Source organism: Thunnus albacares, chromosome 20, assembly GCF_914725855.1.
Source record: "Thunnus albacares chromosome 20, fThuAlb1.1, whole genome shotgun sequence".
NCBI classification, from domain to species: domain Eukaryota; kingdom Metazoa; phylum Chordata; class Actinopteri; order Scombriformes; family Scombridae; genus Thunnus; species Thunnus albacares.
Genome location: NC_058125.1, coordinates 4,864,282 through 4,889,604, shown reverse-complemented (window position 1 = coordinate 4,889,604; position 25,323 = coordinate 4,864,282). Strand labels below are relative to the sequence as shown.

Below are 25,323 nucleotides of genomic sequence, written 5' to 3'. Positions count from 1 at the left end.
ATATAAACATATATATAAACATACAGTTATAGAGAATTTTATTCATATCACTTATCCCAATTTAGACTACTACTTTAGTTGTGTCTGTAGTTTGTGGTGATGTTGTCCTGCATTATATTGAAAAGGGTTTTTAATGTAATGCCTTCTCGTAATCTTACTGTAGAGTTCAATCAAATAAATTAAAAGGATGGAATTTAAAGAGGTTTTTTCCTTTAGTTAAAAGCTTTATGTGGGGGGGGGGGGGATGGAAAAACAAACGACCAAATAAAACAAATTTATAGTGAACACATTTGTCACTTATGAGTAAGACAAAGTCTCTTACGTGTATTTGGAACCCATAGTTGCGTTGAGCCTGGTATTCAGTGACATTGTAGCACGTACACAAGTCAATCTCACCATCCAGGTCAGAGGCCTGAGGTAACACAAAGATAAGATACATGAAGAATAGAACTAATGCAGCAACAGAAAAGTATGGAGAAAGTATTGACGTAAAGGCTCACCTCTTCTGCTATTGAATCCTTGTAGTATCGCAGGCTGTGATCCGTCAACACAAACCAGTATTTCTTCCACTACGACATGGAAAAGAAAAAAAAAGAAATTTGACCTTCACAAAGTTCAAAGAGAGAGTTTTGTAAAGCGGACACTCACAGCTACACATCATGTTAATGTGATAAGTTACAGAGAGATAGAGAGTCACATATTGAACTTCTTGTCAATAAATAAAACCTGTTCTGGTGCCGCAGAGTTTATCTCTCCGTACGCCGTATAAAGATGCGTTTTAAAGCCTTCGGGCTCCACCCTCGACTTTTAAGTGTTCTCCATTGAAGATGCAACATCAAAGTCTGACCACACCTCTTTAAAGGCCATAGAGTGCTACAGACATTCAAGAGTGCTTTAAGTGGACAGTTCAGACGCTGTTTGAACCTGTTTTGACTCCCTTTTTGATGACCTCATCGCACAGTTTTGTGTGAAAATGCAACTTTTTTAAAAAATAAATGTCATCATATATTTACTGCTCTGTGTCAATCTGTCTGAACGGTTCAAAGTTTGATCTTTTAGATCTTCAACAGTTTTTACTTCATTCATACATACAGTACCTGGCCTTGCTCATCCAGCTTCACCATCCAACCTTTCTTGAAGTTCAGTAAATCCGGCTACAAATAAAAAGACAAAAGAACAGATATTGAGAAATCATCTGAAATGGTACTGAAAAAAAAAAACAACAACTTTGCACATCAGAATGTTTGATTTGAGCAACATGCAAGATGACATCAAAAGCAGTCAAATACAAGTACAAACCATTTCATTTTTATTTTGTGAAAGTGTTTCATTAACAGATCATTACCACTTACCTCGTGCTGAAAAGATAAAACAACAAATTTGCCCAAAAAATGTAGTCAGAAACAATTCTTAAAGCATAGTTTTTCTACATCAATATGTCAAAAATGTCAGAAAATGAAGAGCAGCAAAAACACATGCTCAGTCAAATCAGGTGTCAGAGGGGGTAGAAGTTGACCCTTCCAATGGACCGGACAGATTACAAGGAGAGGAGATTATACAGTCTGAATGGGAACCACCGGCCAGGGGCAACTTCTGCCTGCTTTATTGTCGTTCTGTGCTTTTCTAGCTGATGGAGCAGAAGCTGGTGCTCAATATTGTTGTAATCTGCTGTGATTCCACACAGTGGGAGACACACACACAAACACACACACACACACACACACACACATGTGTGAACCGTGACCTCAGGAAGCAGTGCTGAGTTGTGATATACACCCTAACACACAGACACACACACACACCTGGCTCACTTCTCCAACAAATAGACAGATTATAACACACATGGCACAGAACGGGTGCATTGTTTACACGCAGCGGGCAAAATCTGCACACAGAGGGGAGCAGGATGAGGAGCGTAACCTGGAGAGGAGAGAGAGAAGAGGGGACTGCGCTGCCCCCTGCAGCACTGAGGTTCGGCCAACAGCATCCACACCCTCACACCACCACACCAGAGAAACATTAGTCTTGAGGAGAGAAGCGATAAACTACAATATAAATCATACACTAACATCAGGTCCTCTCCCATAATATACGACATGATGATTAACAGTCATACAGTCATATAATGAGTGTGACACTTAATTGCATGTTATGGGGAAATGAGCAATAAATATTTGGGCGTTTCTCCAATACGACCGGGAAAAAATGGTTTTCCGAGCTGCCATGAAACCTGCGTGGCATTCTGTCCAGCTGAGCTTTGAATATAGTTGGGGGACGTTCACAGAAACCTTTTTTCAATTTTTAATTCTCCTAACTCTGTTACCTAACTGAATCTAGCCTCTCAGCCCCAACAACAACCCAGCGACCTCTCTCCACAGAGCTGAGGACCTGGCACTGATGCTGACCCAGGATCCTACAGCTTAGCAGAACAGGAGAGGCTTTGTCTACAGACCACAAACGCGCTCAAACACACTGGTTTTCAGAATCAAATCCACGTTCAGGTTTTAGTTTGTGTCAAAAGTATGATATGAGTTCAAACCTGTTCATTCATTTATTAGCTGATAGAACCAATTATCTCTCTCTGTCACTTTCACTATATCTTGGGAGATCAATGTCTTCTACTGGCATACTAGGTTGTTTTTAGTACAATATGCAGGCTTTCACAGCAGCCTAATGTGTACATTACAATTTCTGATACAACAAAGCTGTACAGGCAAACTGATAAACCGCCTGTACGCTACCTAAACATTAACAAAACCACTGACACAAAAGTTGCAAATGTTATCTCATTTTAGCCCTAACTGTTTAAGCTGGTGATATGTTGGTTACTATGTATCTGTAAACTTGTTTTGATGATTTTCTGTCCTCTAGTGCCCAAAAAATGTTGAATATAGCTTAACATATGAGGTCCTCTGGAGACGAAGACCTTGGGTAAACAACAGTGGCTATTTCTGGGTTTTCTCTCTATTATTAACTATGCTGTGTTACAAGTTTACCTTGCCCACAGCAGCTTCACCTTGGACACAAATAAGGCCAAGTCACACCAGAAAGTGGTGCAGCAAAAGTTGTCTGTGTCTTCACAATACATGTGGTGCTACAGGCTTGGTGATGTAAGTACTACTTTCAGGCCTAGTTGATGAATTAGTAGGTAGCGAGCTAACAGCTAGAAAGCTGGGAACACAATAGCGCTGGTCGCTCACAGTAGCTCTCTGAGTGTCTTCCCATGTTCTCTGTTCTAAGCAGTTAACTCACCCCTGGCATTTTGTTCTCTGGATTATGCAAAATTTAATTTAATTAAAATTTGGAAAGCTGCCAGTTAGCCAGATAGTTAGCTTGGTTGCTCAGATGAATCGCTTTTGGTCCGCTGCACAAGTTTGTGTGTCAGATTTCACCAGAGTTGAACTCCACACAAAAAATTTGTGTGTATTTATTACTTGTGAACAAATCCACCGATCACAGAGACTCCATTGAAATGATTTTTGATTTTGCTGAAAAATATGACCGTTTTAAATGCTGGTGTGACCGGACCTTGAGAAGTCCCTTCCTCTATAAGACACTTGTAGGCCTTTTCCATATACATGTGCTGGCTTAGCTTGATTCCATTTGACTCTGAGCGTCAGCCCAGCGTGGCAGGGGCGACCTGCTCGACAGTGTGTCTTTAATTGAAGACGCGCTTGTCTTGAGTCGAAAAGCAGCGGCTGTATACATCACGGCTGTGACTAGTGGTCAAAGTTGCGGATGTAAAAACGGTGGATAAACACATTTCATTTCCTATAAATTCTTCACAGAAAAAGTCCCCTCTTATTTTGTTATTTATCAAGCTTTTAATACGAAGCAGCAGCAGCAGGAAATGTTTTCATCAGCGGTAACTTAACACGGCTCCGATATGGCTGAAAGCGATCAGGGAACGGTAAAATAAAGCAGATATCTGAAAGTACAAGCAGAAACGCAGGAGAGAAACTAAACTTCAAGCCGCAGAGATTCAGCTAGAAGCTACAAAAGCAGCGAGAGCTGAACACACAGAGACTTTAAAAACATCTTTCTCTGCGGTCTCCAGTACAGACGTGAGTTCAGTCTCGCTGTGCAACACACGCTTGTTTGAGGGGGAGAAGCGGGTGAAGGGGGGGTCGTCACGGGTTGGCTGTGGTTGGCGAGACATTGCATCAACCAGCTTGGAGGCGGGTCTGGCGCGCTTTGGCCCTATTCTGGACATGGTCAATCTTGGGCACGACTCAGTACAATTCAATGCATTTAAACTGGTAATGGAAAGACAAATCAACATGGCATGGTTTGACTCAGCACAACCAAAATTGCAAATAGAAAAAAACCCCACTGGATGACAACTGTGCACGTCATTCATGTGTTTATGTTCATAGTAACTTGTGAACCGGTTACAAAAGATGCTGTAAAGATGAAGACTAGACCTTGGTATGGCCAAACACTCACTGTCATGACTGACTCAGTGGTTCTTCGGTCCAGGGACTTGGCTCTCCTCAGAGGCGGCAGGGTGGAGGGGAAATCCAGACCCTGACCCACGTCATGCCTCTGCTCCTAAAGATCACACACATAAACAAACCTAGGTTTCTCAAGGTTGTTTTTACACCCATGTAAGGCACATTAACTCATTCTCAAACATATAAAATAAAAATAAAAAATTGAACTATGAGAGAGGAAATAAATGTAAAGGCAAATTCTTACTAGGTTGCAATAACATGTGAACATATGAAATTTGTTAAGTCACAGATCAATACATAGTACAGTATATGATTTGGTCTGTGTTTAGATAGAAATTAATGTGCTGTGGACAAATAGCATGACAACTGCTCCTTCTTCGTTGAACCCACATGTCTTGTGAGGATCAACTCTGCAGAGCGCTGCACTGAACCAAAGAGAATGAAAACACACTGATGGCGTGAGGCTTAACTTGCCAGCTCTAAATCTGTGTGAGTATTGTTTGAAAGCAGCAGGAAGAACAGCTGAACGCTAATGTGTGCGTGCGGTACGAGGCATAGAAGCAGCCTTAGCATCTTCATCTGTGTGTGTGTGTGTGTGTGTGTGTGTGTGTGTGTGTGTGTGTACGTGATATCTTCATCCGTGCATGACTGACAAACATCTAGGGGCAAAACAAAAAACAGACTGCTTAACAGAGTCTGACATTGAGTCTGTATCAGTGAGTTGGGTTTGAGCTGTTCTAGTCGAGCAGAAAGGGCCAGGGTGGGAAAGGGAAGCATAATCACCAGGGGAATCCCACCACAGAATGGAAACTGGAAATGAATACAGCACACGCTGCTGACCTCTGACCCACAACCAAAACAAAGACAGGACAGAGAGAGGGAGAGATGGAGGGAAGAGGGTGAGGGTGAAGGGAAAAGATAGAGGAGGAGGAGTGGGGGGAGGTGCTGGAACTGAATAAAAAAAAAAAAAAAAGCAAAGCCCACGCTGGTAGATCTGCTGCCGAGCTCACATCTGTCCTGCCATGTGATGTTGTTTAAAGACACTGTTTACAAGTCTCACCGTATCTATTGTAAACCGCTGTACAATGCTGGCACTGTGAACTCACACACACACACACACACACACACACACACACACAAATTAGTGTTACCTCTCTGTGGAAACGTCTGTGCTCGCTTCTGCCTTGTCTGGCTCCGCTCCTCCCCGACTCCTCCACCTCCATTTTCTCTGGATTCTCCAGCTCCAAGGCCTCCAACTTCTCAATTACACCGGAGCGACTGTAAATAAACCCACGCACATTAAGTTAAAAAAGACAATAACAATCCATTCAGAGTGTCTTGAAGCAACAACGCAGTCATTGTGTTGTTCTTTGGATTTACTCTGGCGTGACTGATGGTTGAACGGATGTAATAATCAGATAAAAATGAGACATGCAGAAGTGGAAAAAAAAGAATGTTTCTACATGATATGATCTGCTGAACATTTTACAGTTACTTATTTCTGTTTTGAAAATGACTTCGATGATTGTATTAGCAAATAAAGTTTTACTTCTCGTTTACTTGCTTTGTTCTCTCCCTCTCTCTCTCTCTCTCTCTCTCTCTCTCTCTCTCTCTCTCTCTCTCTCTCTCTCTCTCTCTCTCTCCTCTCTCTCTCTCTCTCTCTCTCTCTCTCCTCTCTCTCTCTCTCTCTCTCTCTCTCTCTCTCCTCTCTCTCTCTCCTCTCTCTCTCTCTCTCTCTCTCTCTCTCTCTCTCTCTCTCTCTCTCTCTCTCTCTCTCTCTCTCTCTCTCTCTCTCTCTCTCATTCAGACACACACGCACGCTTTTTATTCAGGTCTTTTTTTAGCCTCGTCAGGAAGCTGGCAACATAACTTTGTTTTTAAAGTTAAACATTCCAATAAATGCCTCCCCCGACCCCCTCCTCTTAATATTAATACTTGTGGCGCCCAGGACTTCCATATTTTGTGAACAAAGATGTATACAAGTTGTAGTTGCTGCGGGGGTCGGCGTCTGACCAATCACAGACTTGCAGCTCTGCAAACTTTTACATAATAAGTCAACATTTAGTGTGAACTCTGAAACAGTAGTTTTCAGGGTGGGTGGACATGAATAACATTATGTGATGATCTAAGAAATCTGCTGTTTGCTTTCATAGTTCATTTTATGCAAACAAAGCAATAAGCCATGAGGAAATAAAACAAATGCTACTTTCGCTACCGCTTCATCAATTTGTTTAACCACATAGTTCATTTGCATGATTCAAACTCTGCTGTCTAAATTTACTCAGTGTAGAGATGCAGTCAGTGCTACTGCATGAATGTAGTTAAATTAAAATGTCAGCTGTAAAGAGCTTTAACATTAGATAGAACACCCTGAAGGAGTCAAAGCTTGTTCTACTTGTGCAGTCATGTTTCTTTAGAAGACTGCATCAGCTGAATGTCTATAATGTGAATGTAGGGTGACAATATTATGGAATATAGAAAAAGAGTTGAGTCACTGTTCATGAAGTGGTTGACAGCTAAATCACAACCCCTTTATGAAAAAACTGTTTGTTAGGAAGATCTTGAGGGTAAGATAAGCATTGCACCACAGATCCAAAAATCAGCCTCCGCTCATTGGTGTCCATCTGGAACCTTCCTCGACTGTGACACAGTACACCGCCAGTTATGACACTTTCCCACACAGGCCATTTGTTAAAAGGCAGAGGAATCTGCGTTACAGGGAGGAAGAGGGCGAGAGAGGCAGAGGGAAATATTATATTTCTCTTTTGCCTAAATGCTACCCTTATTTGGGGACTTCAGCCAAAGCTGCAATCCTTAAAAGGTAATGAAGGAAAGTGGAGGAGGACAAGGACAGTGTATGGCCAAACACCCACTGTGTGATTTTCTGTCTGAAGTCATGTCACAGATGAAGACTGTGCATTTAGTAGAGCCTCATTATCAAGATGTTGCTGTGACAGAGTCGGCTCCAACTATCCCTGATCAACGAGAGTCCTACTCATGTGTCTGCTATCAAAGTGTTACATAGTTTTGATCACTGTGGCTTTTAGTTTATCAAGTAACCCCAATGAATTTTTTTTTCACAACAAACCTCCCATTCCTTGTTTCTAGAAAGCAAATATGAAAAAGCTTTAGAGAATCAAAGCATCCTTTATTTTAACGAGCATCTGTGCAAACATCTCTCGCAAACACACTGCATCGTGTACTTCCAGTGTGAGTACAAGTCAGGGGTGGAGGGATAAATCAAGTTGGCCTCAGATGAAGACTTTATGGCGGAGGTTTGTCCTGAGGGACACTGAAGACCTTTTCAGACGTTAAATTCCTAACGTTGCTGTCTTCATCTATCTGTTAAAGTCACTTTTTGTGATACAGAAATATGTATCCACTACATGACACAGAAATGTCCTCACAGCTTTATTTATGATTTGACCTTTACAGTAAGAGCCACAACGGTCAAGCGATGTGCAAGAAGGAGCGGAGTCACCACTGGAGAACAGCAGTGAGCAACAATATCAAGAACAAGCTGCATCGTGATGGATTTGAAGTTTGGCTTGTGGACTGTTGGTCGGGACAAAACACAACATTTGAAGTTGCATCATGACAAATCAATTAAATCGAGAAAATAATTGACTGATTAATCGATAATCAAAATAATTAAAAACTTACACTGCAATTGAAGCTTAATTAATGACTATCTTGAGTGCGCTCCCTCTTCTCACAGTGAATCCACTAGTAGGCCTAAATTCTTATTAACTCTTTTATTAATTAGCAAATTCTAACACCTTTTTTAACAGTGCATACACATGAAATGACAGGATGTTAGGACTCACAGGCTTACATATGTAAAGCATTTTCCTGGATATTGATCATCTCCTCCATGCAATTGTGCATGAATGAAAATATAAGGAGGGAGACATGGTTGTTTTATTAGATAGCCGACAGTACAGAGATGACAGCTAATGAGAAAAGATGAAGATCCCTGGCTACTGTATGGGCATGTCTTTACAAAGGGAGACGTCTGCTTCACTTCAATGCTAAACTGGCGCGAGTGGACGAGTAACATGTTTGTGGGGTAGAATGTGGGCACTCCTCCTATTTTCCCTCTCCTCCTTTTCCTCTCAGGCATGGCGTGGATGGAGGGGGCTGAACAGAGCAGGAAGTTGGCTCTGGGAGGAAAAAGATGACCTCCACTCACCCACTTGGTTGTGTTTCAAATGTTGCCGTCTTTGGTGTGTGTGTGTGTGTATGTGTGTGTGTGTGTGTGTGCAGCACAGTGGCCAGTAGGCAGATTACTGAGTGGAAAGTACAGATGCTGTGTGTTTATACGGTCAATGCTTACACTGAGTATGACTGCTGATAAAAAGCAAAACTAAACGGTGGCAGGCAGGGGAGATTACGAAGTGACAAGACTTTCTAAAAAAAAACACACACCGGGGATATTCAAAGGATATCACAAATTCCTGTATGTCTTCGTTTCGCCAAATACAGTCTTTTCTCCTCCCCTCCGTTGAAACCACAACAGATGTGAGAGTGTATGTGTGCAAATCAAAAGCTTTGTGCGTCATAGGATTGTGTGTGTGTGTTTACATGCCTTTAAAAGGATAAGCCTGGCTAAACTTTTTCCAGACTACGGTGTCTGTGAGCTCCGAGCTGGCATTCCAAGAAAGCAGTCTACTAACCTGCTTCATCAGGCTGAATCAAGAGGCTGCTTAAATACTTCACCTGTCAGCGAGGACAGCAAGGTGTTCTAAGGCCAAATATATCACTTCCTCTACAATCTGACCTGCGTGTTAATGTAAATAATACATAGTCCTTGTTTCCGTTGCTCCAGTTTAAAAAAAAAATCAGTGTTAATCAGTCAAATCAGATCTAAATCAGTGAAAAGGAATGTATCCTCCTATTTATACTGATATGTTGGTTGCCGGGCCAACCAGACTGTTCAATGTTGGGAAACACTGATGAAGATAAAACTGATTAGGAGGGGTCACAGTTGCGGATGGACAAAAAGCAGACACTGACCTCCTCTCTGGGCTGAGGACGGCCTCCCTCTCCTGCCTGTCAGGGCTCCTGAACCGGCTCCTCTTCTCCGCCTTTCTGGCCTCGGCCTCCAGCCGTCGGGATCTCGGCGTGTCGTGGTGGCTGTACCCGTGGCTGCCCCTGTGGGTGGCCGGGTGGCTGTCGGTGCTGGTCACTGTGCTGCCGCTGGCGTCCGAGTCCAGAGAGCTGACTGAGCCGCTGATGTGAGAGCCGTTGGAGAGCAGGGAGCTGCCCGAGGGGAAGGGGTCGCTGGGGGCTGGGGAGAGGCAGCGAGGGACGCCCCCCAGGCTGGAGCAGGAGCCCGTCGGGGAGAGAAGGTCACTGGGGGGCTGGGGCACGGAGCCGTGCAGCGGCAGGCTGCTGCGGTCCACCTCATCGCCGTTCACTGAGCCCGCGTCAGAACCCTGGCCCACAGACGCACAGTCTCCTAGACGACAGTAACAGAGGATCACCTTTATTTACTTTTATTTCTATGATGTATGTTATCATCTCTACTGTAATTTTATTTGTGTGTGTTCATGTGTATGATATTCGCACTAATTTAATTTTCCAAGCACTTTATAAACACTATAGTTCTTCAAAAGGAAGGTGTTATTCCTCCTTGCCTGTGGGTGGCAGCGGTGATCCTGGGGGCAGCTCAGCAGCGGTCCAGACTGCAGCCCCCTCAGCTTCTCTCTGGTTCAGCTCCTCCTGCCAGATGATGGAGCTGGAGTCTGGAACCTTCTCCGCCTCGGGGATACCAGAGCCGGTCACTGCTACCTTGGCTGGACCTGGCTCCTGCACACACGCATGGGAAAAAAAAAGATTAATGAGAAAAATGAAACCATCTGACAGGAGAATCAGTACTGCTCAAGCTGTGCAATGTAGCCTTTTCTGTACGTGAGTGTGGAGGATTACCTGGGAGGTTGTAGGCTCCACTTTGCGTTTCTTCTTCTGGTTCTGCTTGTTGGTTCGGGGATACACCACCAACTGTTCACTCCACCTAAAGACAGGCAGACGAGGGTGTTTGAGACGTGTGTGTGCACATTCTACTCTATCCGAACCATCGACAGAGACATGGAGACAACATACCCGTTAATGATCTCTTTATTCTCTCCTCTGATGAAGTACTCCTGCTCTGGGGTGATGATGCACAAGGAGTTCTTCTGGCCCGTCTTGGGCTCGGCGTCTATGACGTCCGTACAGAGGTTCATGTTCACCGTGCCCTGAGGCAGCGTGCTTGGCTAGAGGAGAGAGAACATGACACATTAATTTGAACGGCCTTTATATTTTCATATATAATTTCACACATGGGTTGAATGAAAGCTGGTATGCTGCAGCAAAGGAAATAATAGCACGGTTGAGGAGTAACACACACGTAATTCAATGAACTATTACAGCACCAGGAACAGATATACACCGAGGGTAAAATATTAGCAGCGGAAAAAAAAACGGACAAATGTGGAAAATATTTAAACGAATGCTTGAGTCACTGGTTTGTTTCCATTCATGTCCATCCGCTGGTTACTTTCCAAATCGGATGGGTGACTGCCCGACTAAACACTGATATCATTGCTATCACATTTCAAATAGTTCAAAACTCAGAGAAGATCTGAGGGAAAACATGCCTCAGCGCCGCGCAATGTTTCACTGCAAGTCTCTTTCAATCCCTCATTCCTCATCTGCCTCAATTGGGCCTGTACTGTATGGACGCCGCTGTAATCGAAGGCTCACCATGGTAACTAGGCAAATCCTTTCAGCTGTAGCACACACACTGGGTGAAAAGGGGAGATGACAGCAATGGGATGCCGGGATAAAGCCGCTTTGTGTGTGTGTGTGTGAATGTCTGTGAGAGTGTGTGATCAGAGAAGACCACAAACTGTGTTGACACGGAGGGACTTTAACTAATTTCACACGCAACTATATTCAACAAGCAAAGACACAATACCGATGTAGGTTTCCTCTATGTCGTGTGTGACGAGATAATAGACGCGTGTCATTTGAAGCTGATAACTTATTGTCTCGTTAACATCAGAGCACAGAAACCCCCTAAACTTCCTCTCGAACCTTCTGTGTGTCTGCTCTGAATCCTGCGGCTCTGTTATCAGGCTGTGCTGGGCTATGGCTGCTACAGATGTAAAACAGGTGCTGGTTCTCTTTTCAGCTCCTTTTAAGGCCACTGAACACAGATCCAGCTTTATTAAGATCTGCCTGAAAACCCCCGGGGGCTGCCAAATATGGCAATTACACTGCGTCGCACTTTAGAACTCAGACGCTGTGGAAGAATTTCCCCCACTTGAGAGAAACGATCGAGTTTGAGAAGAAGGGGCAGTGGCTGAAAACTGTGCGGAGCCCGAGCGGAGCCCTGCAGCGTGGTAAAAATCTGCAGCGGTCCGCATCGACACTGAAGCGATATCTGCTGAGATTAACGTGCAGAAAGTTGAGAAGGTGTTCAGAAAGCGGTCGGGTATTCTGGTAGTACCACTTAAGCCCTTTTCAGACAGGGAGTACGCAACATTCAGCTTCATCAGTCTGTTGAAATAATGGTTTTATGGCAAATGTCATGAGAAATGATGGTTATGGCTTCATTCACATAAAATGTAATCTCATAATGGTCTGACCACAATTGTAGCAACATGTTCCTGGTGAGCAAGAGGATGAACTGTCTGGAATTACAATATTATGATACCGAGGAAGATGTTTTCTGTTTCTTTAATAGACTGCATCACTGATGGACTCATTAGATGATCATCATAAGTGCTGTTTCTAACTAGTGACTCCTAGTTAGGAGTTCCAGCACAGGAGGCACTGTCATCACCCTAATCCATCTCAAAGCTCATTCTTCATGTTTTCCATAATACCATCCCTTTAAGAAACGGCTCCAAAGACTAATAACAGCGAATAGATTTTCACCCTCCAGAGAGTAGTTCCACTTTAAGGCCAGTAGACATGAGCAGGAACGCGGCTCTGTTTACAGAGCTTCACTAGCTTGTTGTGCTAAATAACACAACCTCTTGACATTGTACTGAATGTACAATGTAGTACAAAAAAAAAAAAAACTACCGTACTCATACTCTTCAGGGTGAAGGAACGTGTCACCCAGTGCAATGTGTGGCTCATTGATGTTTTTAATTGTTTTTGGGCAACAATGGATGTGTACGACACAGAGGCGTAAGTAAGCAGGATCAGTTTCATTGTTGGTTTGGCTCTGCACAATAACATTTGTTCACAATCGCCAGCTGCATCCTTCGAAGTTTTATCATTCAAAGACCTCAACAGTGTAAATCTTTTTCATGTGTGCAGCCAGGAGACCTTTCAGGAATTAAAAATGATTAAAACTGCATTACAACAGTAAATGAAATCTGGTTTAGTTGTTACTTTTAGGTGGAGCCTTGATTTCTAAAGTCCAGCTGATCCTGAGAGTATAAAGCAACTTGTTGCTTAGAAACTGCCCTCTGCTACTGGCACCAAAACAAAGGAGATGTATCTGCCAAGGTTACCATTCAAACACAGATGAATTGTCGTGGATTTAATTTCTACACAACTGGTCCAATTTCATATCCTCCAATTGTGTCTGCCTTCCATGGGGCTGACTATTTTTAGCTTTGCAATGGGATATTATTAAAACTAACGACTTTCTCACAGACTCCTCTTGAAATCTCAGCCGCTCCGGCTGACATGACACAAGAGGCTATAAAACACACCAAGAGACAGAACTAAACAGAGACAACGCAACCCACAAGAGACTAACGAGTAAAATGCTTCATACTAAATAGAGGGAAGTGTCTATAAGTTAATTACCCCATGCTAAAATCTTTATTTTTTATTGCAGCTCAGGCCCAAATGTAAACTTTCCAAAAAACTATAAAAAAAAACGGCATGAAAAAACAATGGAGCCAGCTTTAGAATTAAGTGGAGTACACCCACTCCATAAATGATGAATCCACCAGGAAGCTTTTACAGGCTGAGCCAAAGGCAAGTCCCATCACAGACAGCCACAGCGGGCTCTGGAGGGAGGACTGCTGTTTTATATGGTGCCTTCACACAGTGCAGCTCCATCAAAACTCCTCACAGACAAATGCCAGTGTAGCTTCTCATAAGGCTGTCCATGCTGGATTCAAACCAGAGATGCGGCTTCTTTTGACCGAACACATGAATGACAGAGCCGCTTTACATTTTCTAAAATATGATGTAGAACAGAAGGAGCCCTGGAGTAAAGTGATCCCCCCTCCCGACCTCTCCTTCAGCATGTTCTCATGGTCATTGACCTTTTAACCTTTAAGCTTTCAGGGTGGTCTTCCCTCCCTTTTCCATACTTCTGGAAAAATCTGTTCCTCCGCCACTGTCTGTCCGTTTACAATCTCATTTTGACTGGCCACGTATGTAAAAGTGATCTACTGACTAAACTATTCCTCTAACTTTTCAACTATCTGATACATTTGCACCACCAGTGCTTGCTGTGGCAGGCTGTGTGTGGAATGTCTGGGTCTGGGGCATATCTGACGTTTTTCTCTGTGGTTTTTAGGGGCTTGAGCTCCCTTTCTCTGGCTCTCTGTGGTCCCGGGGCTGCGAGCTCACTGCAGTTCACCAAATAAGGGCATTGGAGGAGGAATGCTGCTTTCGACGGGAGAGCATCTTTCCCTCTATTCGTGGTGAAAATAGTTCTGCTTTAAGAGGGCACTGCTGCAGATAGCACCCTGCTGTCTAGTGAGTGAAAAATAGCAGACGATGTCATCGCTCCCTGGACCTCGTTCTTCAGGATGGTTCAGATGTTTAGAGCATCCATATGAGAAAACGAGCCGATCCTCACTGATTTAGTAGAAATGTGATTTTACTGTTCAGCTTCATGTGATCCAATAATATGGCAGTCCTCTGAGGTTCGAATCAGTATTGTTATCATAATCATATATAAAAGCAAACATACCCTGATACTAGACTAACTAAAAATACAAATAAGAGAAGAAATTAATGCTAAAATGAGAATAACATAACCTTATTATCAATGACCCCAATAACAAGCTGATAAAAGTTATTCCAGTCCAGTCAAGGACATCTACAATCTCAGATCAAACATACTGGAAACCTTAACAAAGACACAAGATACACACATGTTCACAATTTTAAATAATTCAATGCTTAAATGTACATAGAAACAGGTTAAGCTTGCTGTCATCATTCCTCCTGTTTATACTGGCCATTAAAAGATCTCTTCCATACTTGATTCCAATGGAAGCGCTGAGGGACAAAATCCAGTCTTTATTTTGTGTTAAAATATATTTCAGAGTGTATTTGAAGTTATTATGAGGCTTCAACAGTTTGAATTTGATAAATCATCTGAGTATTATCCAAAGTTCCAGTGTTTTTAGAACTAAATGTCCTCTTTTAGTGTCTTTAAACAGCGTGTTGTGCTGAGCTGTGGTAGGAGGATAGTAACAAAAAGAGAATTTTGTACTAAAAAGACTATCATTTTGGAAGATATCCACTTGATCTGTGTAAATCAAACTGCTGAAGCCTCGTATTTGCTTCAGCTTAAGATATATGTTTGCACAGAAGGGAGGACGGTGAATTATGTTTGCCATTGCTTATGGTGAAATTGCTTTATAAAGAGATCTCTTTTGGGTCAGTATAAACAGGAGGAATGATCACAGCCAGACTGATCACAAACACCTGACTGTTGTTTTAAGACAGACCTGAAAATATGTGAACCTGTCCTTTAATGTACCCTTCAATCTCTGATCATTTCTCCCACGGAAGGAACATTTGGATATTGCATTTGTTTTCATTAGGAATTATTGAATCAAGCTCAAGCAACTGTTTAGTTTCAACGAGGGAAGATCATGTTTAAAAAGACACTTTAGAGAAACAAAAAGGACAAAACCAGATCTCTTCTTGACACAGAACATGTCAAGTGAGATAAGAATGTTTAAAAAAATGTCCAGTTTTTTTTTCCCCTCATCAATTTAAGTGGATGGAGAATCAACTACAATGAAAATATGCTGATCTCTCCTCTGATACCTCTGCAACAGCTATTCATGTGAACAAATGTTCAACTGCTAAAAGTCATGAAAAATGTGCTAAAGTAATGAAAATGTCCAAAAAAAAAGTACAATCTTGTCATCACAAATACTTATCTTGAAGAAAAAAAAACACATTTCACTGCACTAGATGCTTCTCTAATCACATCTTGAATATGTTAGAGGGTTGCGGACTACAATCAAAGTCTCAAGAATTGTTTTACTCTTGCGTAAGCACAAAACACGTAGGTGGAGACATGACTTCAAGAGCCCATCAAAGTAAGCACGAACCCTGCTGAAGTGTCTTGAGATAGCCGCTATTAAACGTGGAGCTGGAAGTAACGACATGCATGAACTGTGAAGCATGAACAGCTTTGGTGTGAGAATGCTGGTCTGTTAATGAACAGCGATAAAAAGCAGAAAAGTGATAATGTGATCAAAAGAGTAATAAGACAAAGAGTGGGCGGGTGTGGTGTCTATAACAGCCACATGAGAGGAACGGGGAATATGAACGGCTTCAAACCAATCATATCTGCCTTCCACGTGTGGCTTGAGCCATTGGGTAAACACTGATGAGCATGATGTGATGGAGACCATTAAACGTGTTGTTATCAGCTCCGAGGGTTTGGAGGGTTGCTATCCTCGGGGTCCTGAGCACAAAGCGGCCATTTCCCTGACCCAGTTTTCCTGTCTTGTGGAGCAGATGAAAAGACCAAAGGACAATGAGGCAGACAGTTTTGGAATCACTGTTACAATGAGAGGAAAACACAACTGCACACCAGCCTGGGTGTCACTGGAAACACATTACACAGTGGAAACGCGCACACGCACTCATGCGAACGCACCACGTTTCCTCCCATTATCATCACTGACAACACAAAGAGATCCACCGAATGTGACTTCAAACGTCTGGCTTACACACAGAGGGACAGTTGGCCTATTCCAAAGTGGGATCATCTCCTTTCTCCTGATTGTCCTACTAACTTATAGGGACACACCTGCTGTCTCTCAAAAACTGGCAGAGACATAAGATCAAGTGAACCTAGTATTTGAAAACTGTTGCTAACCTGGAGTTGAGCTGGTTTGGAAGAACTTGACCCCAGAAATGTAAGAAACCTGCGTTTCATCTCTACGACGCATGTGAAAGTAAATGTCTGTGTGTTTCTGACGGGCTAGCTGGTAGTGTGTGGCCCCCAGTGTTTACACACAAGCAGTCTAATCTCCAGCCTGATCAGCCGGTATGGGTTTGGTCACCCGTGTCACATTCCCCTGGCGACACACAACCACCACAAACACAGGCTTACAGTGGGCACCGAGAGGTGACTTCCCAGCCTCTCTTTTCTCTCAGACTCTTTTCACTGCACTTCCCAACGCTTATTCAGGAATCTAAGCACAAACACATGTCTACCATGGTGCTATCTGTTTCAAATGTGTACAACCAGCATATTTTGCAAATTGTATATGAAATAATGGCACTACAGAAAAGTATAATTCTGCAGCACCATTGTTCTTTTCTTTAAGGAAAGCCCTGCTTATCTCTATTGCTCCATTTACCCCTCTATGAACCACTGCTTTGACCTTCCAGTGGGAAAGTTTCTGGTGATGTAGCACATTTTCAACACTGCTGACTTTGTAGCCTTACGTTTTTGTAACCCCCCCCAACCCGCCCCCCCCTCCAGATAAGCCTGCAGTATCCTCATCACATTCCCAGGCAGACATGAGGACACACTACACACCTTAGCAGCAGCAGAGACAGATGACACGTTTGATAAAATGACACTTATTATTTTCCATCTTGCCCTGCAGAAGCAAACACACTTGTCAGATTTCATTTAACGGTCAGACATAACAAGGAGGTTTAAAGCTGGAGACACGCTGTGACGGATTTTCCAAAATCTGGGGGACATCACACATAACAAGGGTTTCATTAAGCCCACAACACATGTTTTGAGTACCTAAGTACAAACAAACCAAGAAGAAGACCGACCAGCAGCTTGTGCTGTGCACACTAAGCGCCAGAGGAAGATAAAAAGATGTGGCTGAAGCTGCGGCTGAGAGATGAGTAACACTGGATGTAACCAGAAGTAACATTAAGACTTTTAACATAAAACTACTCTCTAAACTATGTCACTGGTACCCGCAGTATACAGACAATGACAGACTGTAAATGGCTGTTATTGACTGTTATTGACCACTGATGCATGCGGGACACATGGCAATAATCTAACCATGTCTCCAAAACACCCCGATGACACCAGAGATGTCAAGATTATATCTTCTCATGGTAGGAAGAGGCAAAATCTGACTACTAGTAGTGAAGATACCCTGAAGAGTTTTTGACCACCAACACCACCATATGCTTGTCTGGGGGTGTGTCTCTGATTCATTAGTATCTTGTGCACCCACACACAGATGCAGTGTGTGTGTTCGAACTATTCCACTGATCAACAGTCAATGGCAAGAATGTGTGAAAAAACAGAACAATGTGGCAAGAAAATGCAGGGAAGAAGACGACTGCCAGCTAGTAATCGTGGGCTTGCCGCGGTAGTAGGTGGGACCAACGTTACACAGTTTTGGGGAATAAACTGATTAAATTACTTGCCGTCCACTCATACCGTCATTTTGCTTATTTTTATATGAATAAAACCCATTTAGTTCATTTTCACGTATCGGCGCCCATGTTCATCAAATAAAAAAAACTCTATTTTGTAAAGTTTTAAGTGTGTTATCAATACTTAGTCGGATGACAGAAGAAAGAATTATAAACTAGTGTCTGCTCCATGAGTCTGCAGCAGCAGCAGAGTAGCAGCAAAAAGTAGCGGACTGAGACGTCTGTCCTCAGTCTGCCCTCTGCCACAAACAAACGTAACGCTAGCTGTTAGCGAGCAGCTGCTCTCATGTCTCTGTGCTTGTTTTTGACTGAAACTCTGCCGCTCTCTGCCAGCTCAGCCTGCTCTGTGTGTCTCTCTCCAGATGGCAGGCAGGTAGCTCTGGTTCTGGTTCTGGTTCTAAGCGGCGGTCGTCCTCTGGCTCATCCCTGCATCTGTGTGCACCGCTGACCAGCTGTACAGCAGCCTGAAGCCCGCTATCACTAACTCTTAAGTAAGAGGAAGATCTAAAATAAAAACATTAACGTTTTTATTAAACGCTAACGTTAACAATCAAAGTAAGAGTTCTATGGATGATGTCAGACACATATCTTATCTTGTAAAATGTTGTCAAGAGTTTATTAACCAGTGAGAAAAATTTCACACCGTGGCATCCCTACACTGCAGGGTTCAAAATTTGGTTTTTGTTTTATAAGGAAGAAAAAGCAAACATTTTCGAAACAGTCAGAATGATCACAGCTGCATTAGAACACAAAATATTGAAGTGTGTAACCTCCTCACTACAGGCTCATCAAGGGACACATCAACCATCCACCCTGACCGACCAAAACTTGTGCCAACTTGATCCAGTTTTGAAAATGAACAGAATTGTTGCTACAACCGCCCTGAAAGCCACAGAGCATATCCCTTTAGGCTCGGTTTCACAACCTCGCTGCTATGGAAACGAGAGGTGCAGTACTTACCGATTCGTCCAAGGCAAAGCGTAGACAGCCATGTTCGTACAGCACAAAGAATCTCCGTTGCCATTTCTGTCAGAAGAAAAATACAGTGTAAAAGCAGGCCAGAGAGGGTGCGTTTAAAAGTGTTCTTTGAATACAACCAATGAAAAGATTGACTTATTTGAGAATAGATTAAGGCTGAGAGGTTTCGCCTCACTTTTCGTGGAGCTTGTGAAGTATTCCATGAATAAAGAGGAAAGAAAAGCCAATACATGAATATGTAGAGTACTGTGGTTGTATATCTCTTTCATGAACAAACATGCAGGCCCATATGCATGCTCTTACCCGGGATCTCTGCATAGGATTGTCAAAGTCAGTTCCCTCAGGGGCCAAGCACAGCCATCCGCCATAAATAGGTTTAGCCTGTAAAAGAGAGAGAGGGCGGAGAAAAAGAGCAATTTAGGTAATCATTAAAACTGGGAGAGAGTGTGAGCTGAGGGGGATGGGAGAAATAGAGAGGGAGAGATGGTGTAAATATGAGAGAGAGAGAGAGAGGGAGAGAGAAGCCTTTTGGGGTCCAGATGTTGCCTCTGTTCTCACAGTACATTTCGCAGCCACACAAAACCAGTTAGTGAGCCTTTTGGTCCAATCAGCCTTGTTTGATGACATGCTTGAGTGACTTTATCTCCTGTTTCCCCAAAGCAGATGAGACCAGTATGACGAACTCGGACGGACTGACTGACTCAATGGTGGCATACTCAAAACAAACAATAATATATCTAAACACACACACACACACACTCATGATTCACCTATTGGACTGGTTTGACCAAAAACTACCTCGGTCCAATGGACACCGAAGAGTTCAGAAGATGTGGAAACATATAAACACAGAAGCGGTTGCTCTTTGCTCTCCGTTACCACACGGTCTCTCTGCTTTAGGCGTTAACCATTAGCGAGCAGCCGTCATACTCCCCGAGCTCTTCCACAGACTTGACCTCTGTCTCTACTGGAAGGTAAAAGGATCTGATTATTAGCCGACTACTCTAATACTGGCCTTGTTACCGCTCCTTGTCACTGCATGCCTGCCATAAATCTATACATGCCTTGTTTGAACCTGTATGGACGCGCCTATGAAGGCAGTTTTAATGAGCTGAAACCATTAAAAAGGGTAATTTTTGGTGGTGCACCGTGTGTGTGTTGCACCCCGGGTAAATCACATCAGTCTGGTAATTAGGCTAAGAATGACAAACAATTTCACTCATGTCCTGCACAGAGACAGACAGCCTGAGAAAGGTACCAACTGATGAAACAACCACTGTGGGAAAAAAAGAAAAAAAAGGGAGCAGCTGTTACAGAAACTTTTTAGGAGGAGCAATAACACATCCCTGCTCATGCTCACACACTTACAATAACACTATGGACCTTACGTCTTCTCCACTGAACCCCTCCAACCTACACTGCTATCCTCAGAGAGCCTGTCAACTTAAGGCCACATCCAAACTAATGTGGGAAATTTATAAAAGTAATCTCAGCACCATTTACTCTCTCATCTGTCTTGACAACTGCAAGGTAACCAGTAGGATTTGTACACTGCACGGTACACTGCTCTCTGCGCTGGCACACCTGCAGTAGTCGAACTGAAATGAATGAAGAGGGTGTGTTTCTGATACGGTGCTGTTGTCAGCGTGATACGCGGACACCTTCACACATAGTTCACACTTTCATGAGTAGATGATGAAATTTATTAGTCATGCAGATCCTCATGGCCACATAGATATGGAAAGCATACAGGTTGATTTATAGCTGTGCGTTAATAGATTACCTAAGCATGTAGCCTTCACGTGTTACTGCCATTGTTACGTCGTAGGTGACGTGTCAGGGTTATAGAGGCTACGGAGATACCACGCGGACGTGGCAAGAACTGTGATTTATCTGTTTGGGCTCCCTTTTGTTTTCTCTTACAAACTTCTGATGCCATTTGAGAGTGTTGATAGTGAAAACAACACTAAGGAAGCAAAAGAAATGCCCTCACAAAACATCTCCACTGCAAACCCTCTGCTCACTGCAATCACCACTCTGTCATATTGAACGAAAACAACGTAAATGCTGCGACTGCGTGGAATAGCCTCATATTCAGTAATGGAACAAAGCAGACTTTCCCACCGTCGATCGTGCCGCAAAGTGAATGAAATCATGTAAACATAGTCACTGTGAGGAATATAAATAAAGCACTATATATAGCCTGATCACGTATAATACATCCGTCTAGTGTTGCAGTGGTGATATCGCCTGGAGAAACCCACACTGACCCATAAATCAAAACTTTTAATACAACTAAGCATACACATAACACAAGTATTCTCACTGACATATCTTTCTGTTGCCACATCACTGCAAAACTATTAATTGAGCTCATAAATGCAGTCTAACAAAAGGCTAAAAGTACTTCCTGGCTGGGCAAATGTTCAATCAACTCTACAGTTGTTCTGGGACTTGACAGCATAAATAATAATTTTATCAATGACGACATAGCATTGTTTGATAAGTTACAGTACACAGACAAATTAAATACGCAATCATGGAGACAGATGACAGAAAGTTGGCTTTGCTGCTACACGGAAGTACTCAACGATGTCTTTGAAGGCTAGCATTCCCACATCAGTGTCTTTAAAAAGCTTTTTCCGCTCAACACAATGTAAGACCAGTGTTCTCAAATCCACTGAGAAGCGTGGTTTTAAAGCTGTTTGCGAGAGGAGGAAAACACCAGCTTTGTGTGGATCAAAGGCCAAAACAAAGAGAGAAAAGGATGTGTCTTTAAATGTGTCCACATTAACGCGAACATGATCGTGGTTCTAACTGCAACTCAGAAGAGCAGGTTCATTCTAGCAGGGGGGCTGTTGTCACTGACCAGGCTGGTGGGTGACAAAAACAAACACAGCTGGGTGTGACACCAGGGGACCCATGTGAAAGTCATCCCATTATCACAGCAGTGATCCTAAATACAAAAGGCCCTCGCATAAACACTGTATCTAGCTGGAACAGAGCTATAGATATGAGCTATAGTCTATCTGGCACGCAGTGTAGCGTCTATCCTTCTATGATGAACTTTGAGAACAGCCTGCAGTCAGTAACTGCCTTGAAACATTTGGTATGTGTTAAAGCTATAGGCTCTGTAAAGTTTGACTCCGCTCTGTATCTGCTGCTTATAACCTCGCGTGGTGGGATGGCGAACAGCCGACTCTGGGAACCTCTGCTCTCGTTTCCCAATCCAGCACTTCCTTTCTCTCCCTGTGACTCATGCTCCCACTCCTTAAGTCCCATCGCATCCCTGCCTGTCTTTCTCCGTCCCTCCCACGTACATGTAAACCTTAGCCTGCCTGCATCCTCCATCACTGTCCTGCCTCCCACCGCCTCAACCGGACAGTGTGATCACTTAAGTCCGACAGTACACGAGGAGGGACATGAAAAACAGTTCATGTGATAGAGTGAGAACCGTGACAACAGAGTTGGAATTGTGGGGAAATAAAAAAACTCCTTTTGGACTACATTGACTGAAATAAAAGAATGCACTCGGGCTCCAGCAGCAGCCCCTCCCCCAGCCCACCTTTTATTCTAGCTGTGTTGAACAAAGAGATTGTTTATATTGGATACTGTCCTTCCGACGTTCAGCTCTCTTCCCATTGCATAACTTTTCCATGTGGGCTATCTGTTTCAAAGTAGCATTCTCCAGCTCTCTTTAAGTTCTGATCAACTTGCATTTAATTTAGGGTTCAAATTCACTTAGCTAAATCATCTATTCATGGTGTTTTAACAGCATTACACAGCCCTGCTGGAGCTTTCTTTTCACTAGGTTATTGAGTTTATCTCCTCTAAGTCAGGCCGTATCCATTTCTGAACACTGGGAACAGTTTACAAAGCCTAACCCTCACCTTGGGCCTGTTGAACAAGGCTCAGAAGTTTAACACTGTTTATATGGCATTACATAATGCAGCTTTAGGCCAGTAATGGCCTGGTGCGTAGCGCTAAATGGTTTGAGGACTGTCCAGATAGAATCCTTACAAAACCTGCTTGTGCAACTAAGCTCCCTGCTAACTCTTTGGATAGCTGACAGACTGGAGACATTCTCAAAAGGCTGTGGGTGACTGGGACAACAGTGATGAGCGAGGACCAGGGGCTGTAAGCCTCTCTGGTTCTGTGGCCGGGTGTCGTCATACAGGCTGCTGGAGAGAGTGTGAGCCAGGTCATAGGGGGAAGATTAAAAGGAAGTGATGTAACCCTAAGCTGCATATCCTGACTCAGGAGTCTTGCATATGAAGGGTTAACCTGCAATAAAGTCAGCGCAGCAAGCGAGACACACTTTTGAAAAGAAAGCAAGTGTGCCCCCACACACTCGCAGAGGTGAAGAGGATGCTGACGTTGCTGTTTGGCTCTTAAGCCATGTTCAAGGGCCCATCTGGGCCTCATCGTCTGGGATCAATTACAGGATACAACAGAGACTAAACTAATGATCTGAGAGAGAAAGAGCGACTCAGAAAACATGCCTATAATGCGATCGCTGCAGCTGACTGGAGCTTCACTTTATCTTTGCTCCACTCATCTTCGGTCGCCCATTAGCTCCCACTTAATGATCACTAGTTTGCCTCGGGTACACACTAAAGACAAACAACTTCAAATAAACAACAGCTGAAGGTTATAACACAATCAATCACAGACACCAAACTGGCAGGCAAATGTAGCCATACTTAGGAGAAATCCACAGGAATTCACTTGCACCACAGTGGCTGTCACATGGAAAGAGAATGGAAGAAGTGAAGAAACAGAGATGTCTTGTGTTTCAGTCAAAATAATCACTCCATCTCAACTTTCTCCTCACCACAGATAAAACTGCACTGAATGATTCAACCGCATACAGATATGTCTGTCTCTCTAATGGACATCCTGTTGGATAATACAACTCAACTGTGATATCTAACCCATTAGGGGAGCTGCTTTTAACTTACAAAACTTATACATAATAGATATCACAGGAAACGAGGCGTTTTCCAGCTACAAGCGCGTAGCTGTCAGCCAACATTCCCATGAGCTGCTGCAGAAAATAATTATTTTTCACTTTTCCATAGTTTGGCAGAAAGGTCAGCTCTTGAGAGGGTTATCTTAGCTGGCAGTCAATTAACGTTAAACTATTAAAAAGGCACTGGAGAATCTAAATGTTATTCATATTATTGCCATGACTGTTACATGTAACATTTTGCGTACCTGGGTTAAATCCTGATCCGTCAGGAGATGCAGCTCCCTTGGCTTGAAGCAGTTCTGACATTTACTTTTATTGAAGAAGTTAGCCTGGAATTTCCTACAGGAGTTTTCTTTTGCGGCAGACATGGTCTTTCACCTCTGTTTAAACTCTTTTCTGGAGGACTTTTGTCAACAGTGGAGTTGTAATCCCGCTGTTCTCTTGTGCGTCTCTTCTATCCCAACTTCGAAAAAGCTCCAACACTCCGACACATTTTCAAATGTAAAAAAAAACGGGGGGTTGAATTACTTGAGGGCAAAATCAAATCAAATCAAACGCTCCTTTTGTCTGTTTAGTCGTATCCAATTATTGCTTCCCAATAAATAATTAGCTGCCATCAAGCCAGCCTTCCCATCACTCAGTCAGTGATGAATGCTTTTCTGTCCGTGGCCTGCAACCACAAAGCGGAGTGAGAGAGGTGGCTAATATCCTGTTAGCTTGCCAGTGGGCTTCCAAATCAATAACGTGATGGCGTAAGCCCCCCAAAACAACATTTGCACACAGGTATCGCCTTCAAGCTCCGAGGCGATAGAGTCCATTAAGTAACATCAGACTCCCATGTGAAGGAACCAGCCAGAAAAGAAAGCTTGCAGCCAGACAGCCAGCTATTATCCCAGTCGCAGCAGTCAGTCCAGGCGAAGTTCATCCAGTGCTCCCCTGCTCAGCTCCGGTTAGCCCAGTTAGCTCGCAGATAGGCTCGCTAATGAAATCCTCTCCAGCCGTCTTCAACTTGACTTTTACAGAAGAGGAGACGGTCCGAAACCCGAACTGTTCATGTGCCTTTCTCCCAGGGAGAGAGAGCACCTCCCGGCCAGTCACTGGTGGCAAAATGAGTGTTTAAAGGTTTGGTTCCATAACTAGCTTGGTTAGCAGCAAGAGGTTTATTTTCTTCTTTCCCAGCGGAGCGAGAGAGGGGGGAGAAGAGCGAGCTCACACAACAGCCTGGAATACCACCGGGTCTCGCGATAACTGCTCAACGTCGCCGCCCAGAGAGAGAACACA

General features: G+C 43.4%; 1 protein-coding gene across 2 annotated transcripts in view; it reads right to left on the bottom strand.

Annotated features, from left to right (window-relative positions):
* LOC122971288 (myosin phosphatase Rho interacting protein) overlaps positions 1 to 25,280 on the bottom strand; it is a 41,084-nt gene extending 15,804 nt beyond the window's left edge. The window contains exons 1-12 of one of the 2 annotated variants that reach the window (XM_044337866.1): positions 24,288 to 25,280; positions 19,374 to 19,451; positions 19,053 to 19,118; positions 10,560 to 10,711; positions 10,386 to 10,470; positions 10,094 to 10,265; positions 9,471 to 9,915; positions 5,606 to 5,732; positions 4,447 to 4,551; positions 1,098 to 1,154; positions 501 to 569; positions 323 to 412 (exon numbers count right to left, since the gene is read on the bottom strand). In XM_044337866.1, the coding sequence (XP_044193801.1) occupies positions 323 to 412; positions 501 to 569; positions 1,098 to 1,154; positions 4,447 to 4,551; positions 5,606 to 5,732; positions 9,471 to 9,915; positions 10,094 to 10,265; positions 10,386 to 10,470; positions 10,560 to 10,711; positions 19,053 to 19,118; positions 19,374 to 19,451; positions 24,288 to 24,410 (1,569 nt within the window). In that variant the 5' untranslated portion in view covers positions 24,411 to 25,280. The remainder of the gene's footprint in view (positions 1 to 322; positions 413 to 500; positions 570 to 1,097; positions 1,155 to 4,446; positions 4,552 to 5,605; positions 5,733 to 9,470; positions 9,916 to 10,093; positions 10,266 to 10,385; positions 10,471 to 10,559; positions 10,712 to 19,052; positions 19,119 to 19,373; positions 19,452 to 24,287) is intronic. The other variant, XM_044337867.1, reaches the window with a different exon arrangement.
* Between the last annotated feature and the right edge of the window lie 43 nt (positions 25,281 to 25,323).